Source organism: Accipiter gentilis, chromosome 23 (genome assembly GCF_929443795.1).
Source record: "Accipiter gentilis chromosome 23, bAccGen1.1, whole genome shotgun sequence".
Lineage (NCBI taxonomy): Eukaryota > Metazoa > Chordata > Aves > Accipitriformes > Accipitridae > Astur > Astur gentilis.
In genome coordinates, this window is record NC_064902.1 from 21,905,137 (window position 1) to 21,921,473 (window position 16,337).

The 16,337-nt window shown below is 39.3% G+C and overlaps 1 protein-coding gene across 7 annotated transcripts in view; it reads left to right on the forward strand.

Moving 5' to 3' along the window:
• LOC126049833 (contactin-6-like) overlaps nt 1-11,648 on the forward strand; it is a 150,819-nt gene extending 139,171 nt beyond the window's left edge. For all 7 annotated transcript variants that reach the window (XM_049826878.1, XM_049826877.1, XM_049826879.1 and 4 more), the window contains 6 exons: nt 2,193-2,427; nt 2,984-3,099; nt 4,769-4,955; nt 8,436-8,548; nt 10,265-10,433; nt 11,117-11,648. In XM_049826878.1, coding sequence (XP_049682835.1) covers nt 2,193-2,427; nt 2,984-3,099; nt 4,769-4,955; nt 8,436-8,548; nt 10,265-10,433; nt 11,117-11,223 — 927 coding nt within the window. In that variant the 3' untranslated portion in view covers nt 11,224-11,648. The remainder of the gene's footprint in view (nt 1-2,192; nt 2,428-2,983; nt 3,100-4,768; nt 4,956-8,435; nt 8,549-10,264; nt 10,434-11,116) is intronic.
• The last annotated feature ends 4,689 nt before the right edge of the window (nt 11,649-16,337 follow it).

The following is a 16,337-nucleotide window of genomic DNA, read 5'->3' on the forward strand; positions in this document are numbered from 1 at the left end:
ATGAAGGCAGGCAGCCTCTTGCAAAGCCTGTGCAGTGATGGGGCAGGTGCTTGGTCAGGACTCCAGCCCCTATGGAAAAACTCCACAAAACACAGCTCCCACTCTCTTGGTTTTTTTCATTGCCACTGAAAAATACATGTGAAGTTAATGTGCTTCACCTAATTAAAACTCTCCTCTGGCTTTGAGGACATCTAACTAAAGTGGGAGCTACTCCATGCCATCAGCAGCACCCAGCCTGGAAGGCAGGAGCCAGGCAGCCCTGCCGCGTATCTTACTATCAGGTGGGACTGTCTCAGAGGCTGCACAAGATGACCTCTGTTTAGTTTGTAATTTGGGACAGGGCCTCCAAAAACATGGTGCTTCCTTTGTGTCATGCAAAACATTTCTCCATTAAGAAAAAAAAAAAAAAGACTTTTAGTTCAGCTTGAGCAAGGAAAGTAGTCTACTCTCTCTCTTGACCTCATTCTTTTTTCAAAGAAATAACCAAGGTCATGTATACAGTTTGAAGGAAAGTAAAAGGAATTAAATTAAGCTAAAAGTGATGTTATTCATCAGCTGAGCAAGTTACCTGTGTTCCCCTGTATGCTAAAAACTGTGCCATTTAAACAGCCTTTTGGGGGAGGAAGGGAAGTGATAGGAAAAAAATGAGGTCAAAAGAAAAAAACCCCAACCACTAGATAAATAATATTGCCAATGCCTTCCCTTCTCCATGCTCCAGACAGAGTGAAACTTCACTTTTACTGAACTAAGTTTTCTTCCATATGCATCTTTCACTCTTTTGTTTCATTTTCTCCTCTACTGATCTACTCTTTGGGAGCAGAAGAACATGAAAATTGAAAACAACCTGAGAGATCTCAATCAAATTATCCTGTTGGACTCCATAGTGTGTCCTGAAAAACAGTCAGAAGAAATACTAATTATGCCAAGCTAACAACACTGAACACGACTCTCCAGCTTTCTGTGATGAACTCACTAAACATCTTGATTAAATCTGAGGTCACAGAAGCCTCAAAAACAAATTAAATGCTCTAGAAAGTAGCTTGAACTCTTATAATTCCCCAGTGCACCATCATCCCTCACACTTAACTCTCTCGGGACTGGAAAAGAGATAGAAGTGGGCATATTGGGGAATTATTGCTTGTAAAACACTTAGGGAAAATGCATTTGTTATATATGCCAGGCCAGGTTTATTATTAGAATTAGAAGGAATTTATGAAGAAAAGAGTAAAATAAGTGCCCTGAAATCTTCTGATGTATGTCCCAAGTTTTTTTCTCCTATCTTCCCACACCGTTAGTGGTCCCAAGAGTTTCTCTGCAGGAGAGGAGATTAGAGTCAGGAGTGATCACAGGGCCTGTAGTTCTGCCCCTATGTTTTTCTTTCTCTTTTTGCACCATTTTCCATGTCTGCTTTTCCATGGACCTTACTTTGATGCAGGCACCTAAAATAAATGTTGTTTTGCTGAGGAACACTTCCTTCCTCCATGTACTACTGATCTTATCTTGTTTCATAAATGTTCTCTTGCTTTGAGAAGCCAATGTAGAAGTATTTTTATCCCATGAAAACAAAAAAGTTCGTGCTGGCTACAGTGTTGATGTAATTGCCTGTTCAGTATGAGTCATTGATACATATCTTGACATGAGATTTGATAGAAACATTAATTTTGTCATGTTGACTTGCAATAAAGTTTCTGTTCTAAACAAACTTAAATAAGAATATGCTCATGCACTTGAGACACGCACTTGTGCTAAAATAATACCTAAGTACTGTAGTCATATGCGGGCAATTATACAGCTGACGCACACTTCTGTGTATACATTTACTCCTTTCCCGACTTTTTTTTCTTTAAAAATCTTGTCTTTAAAATTAGCATTCCCATACCCCTTGGGGGGTGTGGAAATCAGCTACAACCTGTACTGAGTGAAATGCTTTTAATTTTGAAAACTTCATGCCTGAAAGAGAATAACTTTAATGGAGCTGATCAGATCTTTTGTTTCTAAATTGATTGCCTCAATAGATTTATTATTTTGATTTTTATTTCAATATTACATTGACTGATGGAGCAAACATTATTATCTTCTCTAAGGCACAGTCAACTAAATCAATACCACTAAAATATACTCAGAGAATGAAGATTCAATTAAAACAGTGTATACTTGCAAATGCTTATTGACTGACTGCCTTGTCATTACAGCCAGTTCCAGAAGAACTACAAAATGGGGAAGGTTTTGGCTACATCGTTATGTTTCGTCCTCTTGGCTCAACAACTTGGACAAAAGCGGTGGTGGCTTCAGTGGAAGCAAGCAAATATGTTTACAGGAATGAAAGCATTACACCTCTCTCTCCTTTTGAAGTGAAAGTTGGTGTCTACAACAATGAAGGAGAAGGGACTCTAAGCTCCATAACCATTGTCTACTCAGGAGAAGACGGTAATGCCTGTTGCTCTTATTAGTAATAGCTGTGTAGCATCAATAGGCCCCAGATATGATCAGACAGATCTCCACAGGGATATTGAGGAGCCTGCTCAAAGCTGCTCATGGAAGTTTGACAAGAGACACGAGAAAGAAGATAAGAAGTTGAAGTAAAAAAAAGCAAGGGGCAGATTTTCAGAATTGCTTTAAGTAGACGGCATGTTTCAACTTATTTGTCCCCAGGGAACTCCCACTGAATGGGCTGGGAAAATCGGGAGACATTCAGAAGCATAGCTCTCCCAAGGTCTAGCTTTTCAGACCACTCAGTGTAGCTGATCTCCTCTGAAAATCTGTCCCAGCTTATGGGTAATGACAAATTTTGAAACCAGGTTTTGCTGATGTTCCACAATACATGGGTAGCGAAGCAGGTAATTCTCACCAGGTTTCCTGAGCCTCTGCCTGCTGCTTCCCCCCAGAATCTCTTCCTCTTTTCTCCAATCTCCCTCAGTTCCTGACGTGCCCCCCTTTTGATAACACAAATGTTCCACCAGCTGTGTTTTCTCCCATCACTCAGAGCCGCAGATAGCACCAGCCGGGGCTTCGGCACTGAGCGTTTCGGCAGCGGAGGTGGAGGTCTCCTGGCAGCCCATCGCGTGGAACAGGCACACGGGCAGGGTGCTGGGCTATGAGGTGAGACAGCTGGTGCTGGTGGTGTCTGACACTTTACAGATGTGCCTTTCCTGGCCACATTTGTATTCGGGTTCCTCCTCCCTTGCTTCCAAGTCAACAGATAATAGAGCTCTTCACCTGACTCTCATTAGCAACATTTCACATGAGATAATCACAAGCATTCACAGACCAGGACTGCAGCTCTGTCCCAGACTTTTTGTAATGTAAATTAAAACCTCAAGATTAATCATTTGTGATGGCTACTATAAAAGGAGTCGTGCTTGTTTCCACAAAACAAAGCTGATCCTCCCTCCTCTTACACAGCTGTAATGCTGTCTGAGCACGATGGGGTACCTGATAGTCTGGGGGCATGCACATGACCCATGGCATCGCTTACAGAAGAAACCAGGATAAATGCACCTCATTGCTATCCAAAGCTTGTGCTGTGGCGTATTGGAAAGGCTTTTGGCTTCTCACTCCTCTTACAATCATAGAATCATTTAGGTTGGAAAAGACCTTTAAGATCATCGAGTCCAACCATGAACCTAGCACTGCAAGTCCACCACCAAACCGTGTCCCTAAGCACCACATCTACACTTCTTTTAAATACCTCCAGGGATGGTGACTCTACCACTTCCCTGGGCAGCCTGTTCCAACGCCTGACAACACTTTAAATGAAGAAATTTTTCCTAATATCCAACCTAAACCTCCCCTGGCCCAACTTGAGGCTGTTTGTAATGAGCACCTGCTCATTTACTAGTAACCGACAGGGGTTTTTTGCCCTGTGCACTGGGGTGCATTGCTGGTGTCACGGCATCAAGCCCAGGGCCAGCTCCAGGGCCAGGCATTTCAAGGTCTGAGCAGGGAGAGCTCGAGGATGCATGGATGCTGCCAGACCCCCGTGGCACTCGGCCAGCTGTGCTGCTTTGGGCTTCGCTCTGGTCTTCAGTGGGAGCAGAAACCCAGTGTCACCCGTGTCTGACATCCACAGGACAGAGCAGAGGTGCCTCCGGCTGAGGGGGTGGGGGGGAGCAGATTTTTGTGTTAATAACGGGTACTTCGAAGTAACCTCAGGTGCGATTCCTGAGCATTTTACTTGCACAGTGAAACAATTTTTTTTCTTTTAGTTTATTTAATTTTTTTTACATATGATAAACCAAGAGTAAAGCAAGTCAGAAATACTTTAAATTCTGTCCTATCATTACAAATGTATAAATGAAGGTAATAGGGGTCATGTACACTACACAAACCTTCCTAAATCAATTACTGAAAAAAACCACCCCAGGTCTAAATAGCTGTCACTGAATCAAAACTAGAGGCAGGATACAAAATAATTAAAAAAACATCCTAGATGACTGAGATAAAGGTTTCTTTGTATCTTTTAAATTTTTCTTCAAATGTGTTCAAACCATAAAACCAAAGAAGCTTTTAAAATTTCTCACCTTATCAAAGGTTTCCTTTTGGACATCTATAAAGTTAAGGATTTAATTTACTTCCTTAATTAGTATTCAGTCTCTGAAATTTTATTTCTTCTCTATAAATATTCATGCTTGGTTTTATTTCCCGCTAGTTTTGAATACAAAAAATCCTGTATTCCTTGAAATCTTCATTGTCAGCATGTCTCCTTCCCAGCCAAATCTGTAATTGATGGAAAACAATGAATTGCCTGTTCTTTGTTCTCACTTTTCAGGTTTTATATTGGACTGATGATCCCAAGGAAAGCACAGCTGGTAAAGTCAGAGTCAATGGGAATGTAACAGCCAAAAATATCACAGGACTAAAAGCTAACACAGTGTACTTTGCAACAGTTCGAGCTTACAACACTGCAGGGACAGGGCCCTCTAGCACCCCAGTAAATGTCACCACTAAAAAATCACGTGAGTATTCAATTCCGTACAACAAATGTTGCAAACTCCCAAGTGTGATAGTGACATTTCAGCTTACCGTGACCCATCTCTACTAAATGTTGCAATATCAAAGAAAACTGGATCCCAAATTTCTTCATAAAATTAAGCAAAAAAATCTAGGACCAAGAAACTTCTCTATCTCTTCCCCGACAATGTTTTTGTGGTCACCATCAAGTTTACTCAGACTGTGGTATTTAGGACATTGATATAATATTTAGCTTCAGGTCTGTCTCAATGGGAGCCAAAACTCTCATCAACTTAAATCAGTTATTTCCTTTATTCTATTTATATGCTAAAGTAATTCTTTACACCTACAAAATTAGGTAACACTGGTGTGTTCCTACAGTACAGCAACTGTTAGGAAGGAGTTCCTTTTGCATTGCAGCAGCATGCCACTTGCTTTCAGGAGATTTCAAAAGAGATGCAGAGTCAATAAAGGAAACCTGTTCCACAGGTCAAGCAATAGATTTAGGTGATGGGTTTGTTTGATGTTTGGTAGATTTGGGGAATATGAGTGTGGTTTTTTTAAAGAAAACTGTTGAATGCTCCAAATACAGAGACCTCTAAACTGTGCACTACAGAGCGTAGCATATGGGATAGACTCACATAAATACTATTTAATCATTAATTTTTTAAATTTTCTACAACTGTAGAAGCAAAAGCATACGCTATTCTGTTTGTGAGAAGCAACTTCATGAAACCAATGCTTTCATGGGGCTATCCTCCAAGGTAACAAGGAAGCACTGAGCACCATCCTGCAAGATTGAACCCATGAAGTAAATGTTCACTAAGAGCAAAATAGTCATAAAGCAGGAAATCTTGGTAATCTGCTATGTACCAGAGTGCCCCAAATTCATTACTGTTTAAGCATTCAAATTTTTTTATATATTTTCCTTGGACTATGTTTTCCCATAGTCCCTTTTGCACAAAAAAGGAAATATTTCTCATGTCTTTGACCGATTTTCCGCTTGTCTGTATGCTGTTCCATGCTACTACTGAAAGTGCAAGACAGGAACCACTTGTAAAATGAGTTAATGATAATAAAGTTACCATTTAATGTAAATAACATAAACCAAAATAAAGCCAGATAAGGTATTTCTTAAGGAGACAAACAGGACTCTAGTCACAGGCAATTTCTTAATGGAAAATAGACTCATCTCTGGAAATGATTCTCTATATTCGTATGTGCATATATATGAAAGACAAGTTAAAGACATGGCAGTCAAGTGACAAGACATATAAGGAATAAATTTGCTTTGTTTTACATTGACTTCATCTTGTCAAATTCAGGATTGTGCTAATGGTTCATTTAAAAATTAAAGTCAAAATAACCCCTTTAATATTTAAAAACATATATTAAAATTTTAAGCTCTAGTCTCTGAAAGATGCAAGCACTTTCAATATGAGTAGAGATAATATGTCAAGAGAATATAAACAATGTGCATCTACAGCAGGAGGTTTAGCTTCAAGGTAATAGCTCGGTCTTCCTACTCATTGTCCAGGATTCCTACAATGTTCTGTGCGTGCCACTATTGTAGGGACTAAGCAAAACTAAAATGGTCCTTCTGCCAAATAGGTGCAATTCTGATTGAAACATACTTATCTAAGATCAATTTAAGGTCTAAGTTGATATCCTGGTTTAAGTTTAAACTACTTAGGAAAGTGGAAATTATGTCCTCCTTCCATGAACATACTGCTCTATTAGGAGCTGTTGTGAAGCTCAGCTCTTCTGCTTCTTTACTTATATGTTATAGATTTCAGAAATCTCTTTGCTTTTTTTTTCCTTTAAAAATGTATACATCAACAGATACAGATATTAGAAATAATTTGCAAGGATAAACCTTGACTCAGTACAGCAACAAAGCCAAGTGTTACCTAAACCATGAGAGTAATGTCATTAACGTAATAAACTTGAGCATATACTTGGGACTTCTATTATTCTTGACTATGTTGATTACAAGAAATTAGTTAAGGAAATGATCTGCTAATCTTAGATCTGAAAAACTGTTTGCAGTGGTATTGCTTGTGGAAATTACCATGGATTTGGGGAAGTGCTATGTTACCACCTATTCTGATCCCTGGCTGTATAGCAAAATGATATAATTTTGTTTTGAAAATTATCCTCTGCTGTTTTTTCAGCCCAAAGACTATAAATTAATGGTTTTAAGTGCTATGCTAAAAAAGCTTTGAATAAGGCAATATTCACCCATTTTTGAGTGCTTCCAAGACTTTTCAATGAAGTATTTGACATCCTTTGCTTCTTGTGAAATTTTTGTCACCAAATTCCTTACATAAAATATTTGCTGAAAGCAACAAAGAGGTTTCAAACAACATTTAAGTAAATTTGCAGGTTTGTGTATGTGAATGTACATGTGAATGCCTTCAAAAAGAAAATTAATCTTTTTCCAGCACTGACAGTATGGCTCATGGAAGGACATCTGCTTATATTCACCTGGGTGGTCCACTAACACCTCCTTTCCCTACCAATGGGATGGATTAAATTTCTCCACAGTCATGAAGCAGATAGATATGAAACAACAGGCACCATCAATTCTGTCTCCATGGGAAACGAAAGAAATTGTGGAGTATTACCAAATCAACAGTACCTTCCAAGTCACATACATTAATCATCAGTATATAGGAACTGTAGGGAGAAAAGATGGATCCCAGAAGTTAAGCATTTTAAAGTCAGGTCTGGGATACACGTTTCTCCAAATCTCTCCTCCTTTTTCTTAATTCTGTTCAAGTCCTTATTTCCTCTAACACCCCCAGTGCCGTTCTCTCAGGCAGGGTCCAGGAGGACACACCATGGAGAAGGAGAGAATGTGTTGCTCTAAATCTAACATACAGTTCAAAGGCACAGTTTCAACTTCACATGTTCACACAGGATTTGATTTCAGTCACTTGTAGGCAAATTTTCAAAGTCCTGGCACTTAGGCATAAAAAGCCTTTGAAAAGCTACTCTCAGCCTATTGTGTTGAGAATTTATAAAACCCTACAATGTTTCATGATGGATCACATGGAGACTTTAATGTGTAGCTCTTTGTAACCCGTCTTCATGGCTGATGAAAATCTTGTCTTTTGTATTTTGCTTTTAGTTTTAGCTTTTTCTGAAATCCATACAGCAAAACATTCTCTAGCACATTGAAATACAGATAGGAACAACTTAGTACTTAAACAAAATCTATCAAAAGTAACTTGAACTGTCAGACACTGTCAGGCTTTTCCTAATTTCGAAAATGAACTCTCACAGTAAGTGGGTTTGTGCTATGAATAGATCTTTATTCTGACTAATAGGAGAGCAATGATGGACTGGAAAATATTTTTTACTCTTTTAGGTTTGAATCACCCATGCATTTGCTACTTTCATGTCAGCAGCTCATTCAATTAGACTATGCAAATTAATATTCAGTTGTATCTTGTGATTATCATCATCTTTTTTTTTTAAAGCACCAAGTCAACCCCCAGCAAACATCGCCTGGAAGTTGACAAATTCCAAAATCTGCTTGAACTGGGAACACGTTAAAACTATGGAGAATGAATCAGAGGTGCTAGGCTACAAAGTAAGTAATTTCTGTATCTCATTAATCAGACAAGTTGTTTATAATAGAGGTACAAACAGTGACTAGTTGAAAGGCAACTGTTCGTTACCTGGAAAACAGTGACTTTTCTGGAGTTACTGGGATGGTTGGCTGACATTTATACAAATGGGACAATGGCTGTGTTCGGTCAGAGTAGGACCTCTTTATCCTGACACAGGAATTTTGTCTCCAGTGCTGGATCTCGATTGTCCCCTTTCCCTTATAATCTCACTCATCTAAGATTCTTGCATTCCCATCTTTTGGGGGAAGGAGTTTCACACATATATAAGAGGTAGAGAACAGGCTCTTAAGCATTAAAGACAGGCATAAAACATATTTAAAAGTTCTCACTCTGGCAATTCGTAATTGTACCTCTGAAAAGAGGTAGGAAGATACTCACATAAAGATCAATGTGAATGAAGTAAAAAACACTCCCATAAATCTATTTTTAAAGGAAAGACAAATTTAGTTTAAATTTTTTTTGCAGTGGCTCTGACCCTAAAAGACTTATGGAAAGACTTTTTTACTCCTGAAGGACTGTAAATATGGAGGTGGAGAGTGCTTACATGAGGAAGGGTTCTCAGGATCAAGATCCTCGTGTTGCTAGGCATTTTAGTGTCTACACAGAGTTATTTATGTCTAGGGAGGAAAAAGACACAAAAACCCCCCAGGTTGCAATCTTTCTTGAGTTCATATCCTTTTACACCCTAGTGAGCATGTTTGCGTAGCTCCACACACTGGGGAAAAAGTTAAAACTAGACTATTGACCTTTTTTTCCTTTGTGTCTAACCTGCTTCTAGGCCACACTTACTTATTTTATTTTGATATGGAAAGAGTGCTTTAAGTGCCTGCTGCAGTATTTATTGCATGATCTCTGTTTCTCCTTCTGCTTTGCTCTTCAGTTGCTTTTCTTAACATAAGTATGTCAGAAGATTGTCAAGAGAAAGTACTCAAACACTGTCATTGATGTGCTAGCAAGGAAGAAAGGTTTCTTGGAGGAAAAAAGCTGTTCATAGTCTGCAAGATCCCTGTCTGGGTCCCCCAGGCTGCTCTGCACCTTGGCCCAATGATTCATTAGCAAAAAGACCTCAGTGCAAGCAGGCGCTGGATCCATCATGTTTAGTTGTAGAAATGTGCTTCTTAAGTGGAAACCCAGATGCTACTATCTAAATATCTGTCCTTTCTTGAAGTCTTTAAAAACATACAGCTATGCAATGCCCCCAGTTTTCATTAGCAGGTGGTAATTTTACACAGAAGTCAATGTGAATCTTTCTGACTATAAATGCTCGCCACAACCGGGCAAAATTTTTAAAAAACCCAAAACCTCAGTTCCTGAAGTGTCAGATGAGTTCTGGATATAAAAGGTGTTACAGGTTAAAGTCTTGTTTAAAGGTGTGTCTAACTTCCATATTTACAGATGAGCATAAATGCATTGGATAAGGATTTCATAACCCTACTTTCAAAGTAAACCTCAGTTCTAGCAGACAAATGCTCTCCTGAAAGTTAGAGTAAATGCCCGCTGTGGTCTCCATCACAAAATTCTGCAGAATATATTTTTATGTTTTGAATTAAGTTTAATAATCTGCAGGGTGCTGATAGTGCTCTGCAAATTTGGGACATGACAGAAGATATTCTGATATTAAAGAAGATATTAAAAATAAATAAATAACTCTTGTATTCTAATCCCTTTTTGCTTAGATTTTGTATAGACAAAACAGACATAGCAAAACACACATACTGGAGACAAACAACACTTCAGCTGAACTTCTGGTACCATTTGAAGAAGATTATCTCATAGAAATAAGAACAGTCAGTGATGGGGGTGATGGCAGCAGCAGTGAGGAAATTAGGATTCCAAAAATATCAAGTACGTGAGATTTATTTTTTTTTTTCTCTGAACGTTACTGTGTAATAAGAAATCTGTGTGCCTCTAAGAAGTCCAATAGATTAACAGACTTTCCATGACCACAGGTGGCCTCCCTCCTGTTGCTTTGTAATGCTGCGTACATGTAGATTAGTCTCTGGTACTCTCAGATTCATTAGTAGAGAGAGTATTTTGTGCAACACCTAGATGTGACTCTATTTTTAGTGTAGGTCTCCGTCTGCCCTGACCTGCAATGCTCAGGGAAGGACAGAGAAATAAGCTTTCTTGCTAACGTCAAAGCTGCAGCTCCCACCGTATAACGCAGCTCTTTATCTGCTCTGGAGCTGCTGCTGCTGCTGAGCCAGAGAATCTCAGCCCTGCTCCATCGCTGGGGTGAGGTTACCCAGGGTCCAGCCTCTGCTCTCATAAGTACCTTATTATTTATGCAAAATGGAGCATAGTTTTGCAACAAACTAGCCAAAACCCTCCTAAAAGCAGATATTCACCCATGGAATTGCTGCTACAACTTTAAAAAAAACCCAAAATAAATAGAAATAACACTTGTGGATAATGTTTCATTTTGCAAATAGAATAAAGATGGCTGTTATGCTGGAATGCATAGAAAAACTTTTTTTTGACACAAGTTCACTTTTGTCAGAAAATTTTCTGTGCTTGTATTTTTACAGGTTTAAGCTCTGGAGCAATAAAATTGTCCCAAATGGCAAACCATATATTGACATCTGGGATCCTGCTATTGAGTTCCGTTCTTATATCGTTTTTCCTTGATGATTAAAGCAATGCTCAGCCATGGACTTTTAGAAATAAACCATGTGTAGATTTAATCTTAACCATTTATCTTCACCGTGACCAACATTCCTGATAAAGAAAAACAGTGGGGATGGGGGAGGGAGATAGAAGTGGTCTATTATTAAGAAAACATTAAGTATCAATATGACATTAATTTTTAAAAATAAGCTTTGAAATTAATGGATAAATGTATATGCATTAATTACATGGAGTGGTGCCAAACATAACTTGAGATTGTAAGGAGAGTGGTCTCAAATTTTTTACAAGCGGTAGTTCTTACTGAAACTCCAGTGTAATGGTATGTCAAATATGAAAGACCTCTGCCGAGCTGTTATCATTGAGAGAAGAGACTAGCAATTGCTTGTGATGTGGATATTATTTATCTCATGTTCTTCAATGTATCCTGTAAAAAACCCCACTTTCAATTAAATAAAAGCTATTTGTTTACTTTTTGCACTGGTTTGTATTACAGGGGCTGTCATACAATGAATTATATGAAGTGTACTCTACTATTTTCTTCAGAAAAAGGAAACTTAAATAAAAGGAATCATATGTACCAACCCCAAACCCACTGAATTCAACAGAAAGACTTTCAATGGCATCAGCAAGCCTTGAGCCAGATCTGAATGAGACAGTACCTTTTATGATATGAGATACTTTACATATTCTCAAATACATTTTAAAGGACTTTTTCATGCAAAGACTATTCTGATCAACAAAAACTAGCAGAGGTGCTGAATACCTTTTTTGAAGGGAGATTGAAATATATCTGTCTTCAAGCAGGTTCAGTTGCTCTCTCATCTGATATTGTTATTCTTTGCAGCAGCTAGAAAGTGTAGATTCATCTTTGGGCTGCATATGAAGGTAAATGAGAAGAACATTGATTTTCATCATCTTGAAATAGAAATAAAAGCATCTAATTAAGCCCTTCAATCTATCGAGTTATTAGAATGACAGATTAAACACCAGAGTGAGCATGGCTTTCAAGTCAGTAGATACAGCTCAAAATGTGAAGTCACACTCGTGTCAACTTTAACAACATCCGATAAAAGGTATTTTTTTGTCTCATATAATTACTGAGGGACGTTTTCTTCCTTCCCACTTTAGTCTGAAGTATATTTTATTTTCACTACTTTCAAATACGTGTTGTGTCATCTTTGTAACCATTTATAACTACAAGTGAATCAAATATCCCCCAACACTTTTTAAAAGAAAAAGGTTCAGATGGGGATGGTGATGTGTAAGCACATGAATGAGCAAAAAGATAGAGGTTCATCTGTGCATGATAATCCTTCAAACAGGATATTAAATATGTTTCTTATCCATGGGTATGGGAGGCCAAATTGGCAGGAAGAGTGTCTAAAATATGAAATCATATAGGAAGCTACCAAAACTTTGGTACCTGACATTATTCACCGAGCCCCTGTGCTGGACTTGCAGGGAGAACTCCACACACACTGACGTAAAATAATACCATAAATGATAAAAACATCGCAACAACACGCATTACAGAACGATGTCCAATTTTGATCTAAGGACTCCAGAGGATGAAAAGGATATTTAGTCCCTAAGACAAGGTGTTTTACTTGGAGTTGCGCTCACCGCTAAACATTTGCGTCTTGTGTTGACGCTATCAAAGCCAAAAGAGTGTGCGTTTCGTGTTCTCATGGCCGGGCAGCTGCAGTCTCACTAAAGAAGTGACTGTAGAAACTTGGGGATTTTTCTTTACTGTGGATAAGCAAATATCACTCACACCTGGTGACGTTTAATAATCCCCATACTGAATTCAACAAAATGTTTCACACAGTTGGCCGCTATTTGGTGGAGCTCTGGCAGAGTTTTTTGCATCATCCCTTCCCAGCAGGTCTCCAGCAAGAGCTGCCCTCTGCCATGGCAGCTCACTTGCAGACCTTCTTGTGTCCTTTAAGCAATGGGTATTTCTTTTTCTTTTTTTTTTTTTCAGTTAAACTGAATCTAAAATTCTTATATTTCATAACATAAATGCAATCCTTCTGCTAAATTTAAACAAAACATCTCTTTTTATTCAAGCGAAGAGAGATTTTCTGCAGAGCAGTTATATACAACTGAAGAGAAGGCCTGATAGACGCTTAATTACAGGGAGGCTCTAGAAATATAATGCCACTTTTAGAAGCCTGTCCTCTGGGATTTCTACAAATATGCTAATCACAGGAGTTATTAGGAGGAGGTTTAACATAGCTTTCAAGAAGAGAACAGTTTAGAAAGAAGTGGATATGGTATTAAAATCTTGATAATACTCTAATGAAGTAAAAACATTTTTATTTGCAGTTAAAATAAACAACGAATAATTTCTTCAGATTTGTTTTCACTTCTGTATGCATTACTGATGTTCTTTGCAAGGTACTTTTCTCACTGTAGAAGATACATGTCACGACCAGGCTCTTTATGTCTCTAGTGCTTAACATCATAATTTCTACATTAGTCCTGCTTTGTCATTCACGCGGGAGTAGCCCTTTTTAAAGGAAGGGACAACCTAGGAAGACAGCTAACATGAGTAAAGCTTTTCCCTTGCTGAACTCCCTTAGAGCTGGAGCACAAATGGATTGCCAAGTGACCAGTCTGCCTTGGGAGCAGAACTTCTAAGCAGTCTTAAGGAGAGTACCTTTAAATACAGCTATAACGACAGCCCCCCCCATCCTCCCTAAATCAATGTAGCCCTCTGACTTGTGCAGGTTCGGTTTCTTCTCTTCGGCTCCCCAGTTCTTTTTTGGTGTTTCGCTAGGATGAACTGATGGCTGAACTGCCCAAAGCAGTGAAAGTCCAGTCTATTTTTTACATGAAAAAGTTATTAAAGCACCTGGTGCTGAAATAGAAAAAGTTCAGATGACTGGCAGCTTTCATTAAAAGGAAAAAAAGGGAAAAAAAATAGTTTTGTCCCTCACAGTCGCAGAACAAAAGTTTGAAAAACCCAGAAGTTGAAATAAAAACAATGGAAAAAGTAAATAAAAAAATTCTGCAATGCTCCTGATTTTTAGCAACTAGGAAGCTGAATTAAAAACCCCACTTAAAGGTGCCCAATGCAGGGAACTTTGGGCCCAGTCTTACCAGATTTTTAGAGGCACTAGATCAAATCACAGACCAGCCTAAGTTTTCAAATAGCTGGAAGAGTAATACCTATTTTATTTTGATAACCTAAGCAAAGTACCAAAAAATGAAAAAGAGTCGCAGGCAGAGATTTTCATTTTAAATTTAACACATCAACAAAATATTTCTCCATGAAAAAAGCAATTCTGAGCCTATCCAAATGTTTCCATTCACTCTAAACACAATGTTTCTTTGTGATTTAAGAGCATTTAAACTTTTTTTAATGCCTTCTCCCTTCTTTATAGGGCAATTTTTGAATACGAATGCCAAGAAACTAAATAGAATAGCCCATGTGCGCTACTGTACCAGCCCCTAAATCAACATTATCCTGAAGTGCAGAAACACCCTGTGTTTTCTGCAGGTCATTGGAATGCAGCCCTGGTGACGACTTGACACAGAGCTCTAAATCACACTTACGTATAAATATGGTGTAAAAGCAGAAAAAGATTTTATTAATATCTGACTGTACTGCAGTCACAGAGAATTTCCCCAAATGATTTCCAGAGCCTCTGTGGAAGAGAGAATTAATCTTCTCAGAGAGGTTTTGGGATGCACTGGGCTGCTGTGGGCCGGTGGCTGGGGATCCTGCCTCCCTCCCTCCACCTCTCCAGATTCTTGTCTTTTCAGGGAGCACGTGTCCAACTGCTCTTTGCCTTCCCCTGGGCAAAAGCTAGGGCAGAACTTGTCCCACTCTGAATAAGCCAATGCCTTTGTATTGGCTTTGCGTGGCAAGGTTTTGGTAGCTGGGGGCTACCAAAGAGTGAGGAGTCCGCCCCCTGAGGAGGAAGGAGCGGCAGAGACACCGTGCGATGAACCGACCCCAGCCCCCGTTCCCCGTCCCCCTGCGCCGCTGGGGAGGCAGGTAGAGAATTCGGGAGTGAAGCCGTGCCTGGGAAGAAGGGAGGGGTGGGGGGAAGGTGTTTTAAGATTTGGGTTTATTTCTCATTACCCTACTCTGATTTGATTAGTAATAAATTAATTTCCCCCAAGTTGAGTCTGCTTTGCCTGTTGAGTGATCTCTCCCTGTCCTTATCTCGACCCAACGAGTCTTCCGTTATATTTTCTCTCCCCTGTCCAGCTGAGGAGGGCAGTGATAGAGCAGCTGCACGGTGCTTAGCTGCTGGCTGGGGTTAAACCACGACAGCCTTTGTCCCCCTTTGGCACTGACATTTCCAAGGCACCATCCTCCACAATTTCCCTCCAAGTGCCAGAGAGCGGCTGCTTCTCGGTGCTCCTCAAAATTACGTTTCAAGTGCCCACGTAGGTGTAGCAACAATACGGCCTTTGGGCGAAGGCGGGTTGAGGTCTGGCAGTACCAGCAGTGGACCATTGAACTGTTGCTACAAGGCTGAGGAGCTCCTCGAGGCACAGGTGGTGCGGGAATGGGCATCGCCTCGCAGCCTCTGCGTTATTTATGCCGAGGAGCGGTCCAGCCTACCTCAGCCGTTGCGCCCGGGTAAGCCCTATGTGCCGCCTTCTGCTGCTGAGCGTGACTTGATGGAGGGCTGCCACTTACCGAATTGTTACGGACTGGAAGTGTAAAAGAATGGCAAATGATGCATTCAGAAATATCTATCTAAAAATTTAAATAAGGTTGCAGAAACTTCGTATATAATGCCCCTGGTCATCTTCAGAGTATATGTAAGGACTTTGGCATTTCTCTTGCTCTGACCATTATCTAATCAAAAAACTAGGGGGGGGATCAGTGATATTAAAATAGCTTGTGTATAATCTTTCTTGGAGAAATTTACCATGTAGAAAAGGTCAGTTGGACATTTTGACAGCATGGTGCAATAAAGGCCTCTAAACGGCTTCAATCATTCAGGCTTTTTTTAATATGAACTTCTTTTTATCAGTTCCTGCACTTAGTACTCGAAAATATGTCTGATGTAGCAATTAAAATGTCATATTAATAATACTGTTATGTATCATTTCTTTATTTAACCTATTCTATATACGCCAATATATTTCAGTACT